The 2,956-nt window shown below is 36.4% G+C and overlaps 1 protein-coding gene across 1 annotated transcript; it reads left to right on the top strand.

The window, feature by feature from the left end:
• Nucleotides 1-1,266: 1,266 nt before the first annotated feature.
• Nucleotides 1,267-2,539, top strand: LOC118435873. Its single transcript, XM_035852366.1, has 2 exons — nt 1,267-1,525; nt 2,031-2,539. The coding sequence occupies exons 1-2, from the start codon at nt 1,326-1,328 to the stop codon at nt 2,485-2,487; spliced, it is 657 nt and encodes a 218-aa protein (XP_035708259.1). The 5' UTR covers nt 1,267-1,325; the 3' UTR covers nt 2,488-2,539.
• Nucleotides 2,540-2,956: the final 417 nt, after the last annotated feature.

Genomic DNA, 2,956 nt, shown 5'->3' with positions numbered 1-2,956 from the left:
TATTGTCTTCCTCCCGAATTAAACCATTTCCAAGAAAACGACAATTGTCCTCCATATGAATTAAAGGGTTAACCCTTTAAGCTATCACGAGGCTAAGCCAATTCAAGATAAGAGCCCGGCTGTCACAGACATCGTTGCTAATCTTGTGTGCAGAAAAATATATTATAAAATATCTAAATACATATTTTATAATATATTTATAACAATGCCCAGGTACATATTTTAGTTTATAAGGATTAAAAGCTAAATGACTAATGTCATTTGAGTGTCTTTAATTCTCAATCAGTTACTCGTCAGTACAGCAGAGATGGGATGCCCATGTACATTTTTAATTAATAATCAAGGTCAAGGGAAACCTTAGTTTTACTACACTGTAAAAAACATTTGATCGCGAAATGTCCGTATGTATGTGACTCTAACGTCGCGATGTTTAGTTTATAACCGCATGATATAAATTTTGAAACTGGTTGTGGATAAATCGCTAGCACTTGGTAAATATACACACCTAACACCAAGGCGCTTGATTCACATATAGACACCACTCCGTGACAAATTAACACCGGACCTTGTATTAGAACAACCCATTGGATTTGATATGTATTATTAGGTTTTGGACGGGAATTCCTGGTTGATACTGGGCTTCACTTAATGGTTGAGTGTAACATTATTAAATGCAAAAGTTCATGTAATTGTGAAATAATGTACAAATTGGTGCAATCGATTTCTGAAGATTGTTTTACTTATTTCATTAAATTTGACGTATGTTAATCCCAGTAAAATCCCAATGATACAAATATAGTAGAACCGAAAGTGTCATTTGAAAGGCAGAAACCCCATCACAATTAAACCCTGGGTCGGAACAGGCTTCCAATTATGAGGATCCATCACAACATCAAGTTTCAAAGTGCAGCGATTTTTTACGTGCATAAAACTATGTCACAATTAGTATGTCACACGGTTGGCATGATGAATAACGGCATGATTGACATGTTGTTTTATCATGTACGACCAACACCCCAAAATATTGCGGAAGAACCAACCTTTCATCTCGACTCGTTCGTCCGTTAAACGGAGTCAAACTTTGTTCCAAGTGAGAAACACGCGATACACTTGAACTTTAATAGAACATGGCTCGATATAAATTATCTCATGATATTAGTACATAGACAATTAATTAATTTGTATTGCGTTGCAACCAAGCGAATGAAAGGGGATTGCTCACCCTGTGTTTGCTCATAATTTGCCCGTTCATTGGATTGATAGTACTTCAACTGCAATTAGTTAAATTCCGATCAAAAATAACTAAAGAAATCTTGAGTTAAAAAATGTTTCGAGCAATTCTTATCTCGTCGTTGGTTGCCCTTGCGGTCGCGCAAGTTCCATCCATCCACTTGTACAGTTTGTACGACAGCGTGGGTCCCTTCAACATGTACTCGGAAAGGGATATCCCAGACTTGACGAAGTACGAGTTGTTTTACGAGGGCAGTGAGCAGAATCCAGACTATATTTATTGCCTACATGGAAAGTGAGTATAATTTCGAGAATGAAATTTGAATATATTTTAGCAAATAATTATGATATATGAATTAAGAGGAGCTGAATTTTTAACGGAAGCAGCCAAAATGAACATTTGATTAGTCCAGATCAGTAAATTCACAATTTAGCCCTCAATATTTAAATTATTGTGGTTTTCATTCCGTTGAAATTCATTTTCGAAATTTTAGTATTGAGGGCCCGAGTTCGCATAGCAACAAACTTGTGACTCATATAGACGAATAAAATTATACTTGCCCTGTAAGTGGGAACGTTCGGAAATTAATTTTCGAGTCAAAATTTTGTGCAAACTTGCAATGAATACCTACATTATTAATTCGAACTTTTAGTAAGAATTGGGTCCGGTTTTTATCCACAGACCAGAGATTTTTGTAATAATATGAATTTTAAATATGATTATTTTTGCAACAAATTAAGTAAATTATTAATTAAATTCTCCTCTCGCTCCAATTAATGTTTTCCCCTTTTTACACCAGTTGGATTTTACACGGAGCGGAAAATTACACTACGGGGAGTGGATATTCATACATTTCTGAGTGGGAATGGGAGACTTCCGGCTGTGTCAAATCGTTTACAGGATCTCGTCCCAAATCCCTGAGAATGACAGGAGTACCCGGATCGATAAACGCACCGAGCATTAATTTCTACCCGGGGGCTGACTTCGAGGGAGAACATACCCTCGTGGCAGACGACATTCCGGAAGTGGACTTTACCTACAGATCTGTTATAGTCACCGGTCGCAGTTCTTACTGGCTGCTGTATCCAGCCGTCAATTACCTCGGTTATCCTGCCTGTGTGGATAATACGAATTATAATACCTCCTCGATAAGAGTGAGGTCTGTTAAGAGACACACGGTAAGGTGCCCGTGCCTCTTTTGTGACAAGGTGGAACAGAAACAGCCAAACATTGTGCGAATTGCTAAACCCGTTTGAAATGATGATTATGTAATATCAATTTATGTAAATGTATATGTACAATAAACAAATGCACCTTTGTTAAATATGTGTTTAAGAGTAAAAAATAAAATACAAAAGACAACTATTGTCGAATTTTAGCGTCATTAAATCATTAAATACTCACGCCTACCACTACACCACTACATACATAGATACTGTACCTATATCAACATTATGAGCAACTTCGCACCACCACGACACTTCGTTGAGAATACGGATTGCATTTTTGCTATTATTACAGCACACGTCTCCGGTTACGCTGTTGTATATATTACGTGGTAATGTTATAACATTTAAGATCTCGTAACTGTACGTAATTTTGTTATGAAGATTTGTGGAAGGAATGATATGTAACTTGTCAAATATTGATCGCATATTCATGCAATGTAACTTTATAGGCGTTTGCCTGAAAAAGTTGTTAATAAATTCAAATACATACATACAT

The sequence above is a fragment of the Folsomia candida genome, unplaced genomic scaffold (assembly GCF_002217175.1).
Source record: "Folsomia candida strain VU population unplaced genomic scaffold, ASM221717v1 Fcan01_Sc005, whole genome shotgun sequence".
Lineage (NCBI taxonomy): Eukaryota > Metazoa > Arthropoda > Collembola > Entomobryomorpha > Isotomidae > Folsomia > Folsomia candida.
Note: the sequence above shows the minus strand (reverse complement) of the source record. Positions and strands in the feature narration are given on the sequence as shown.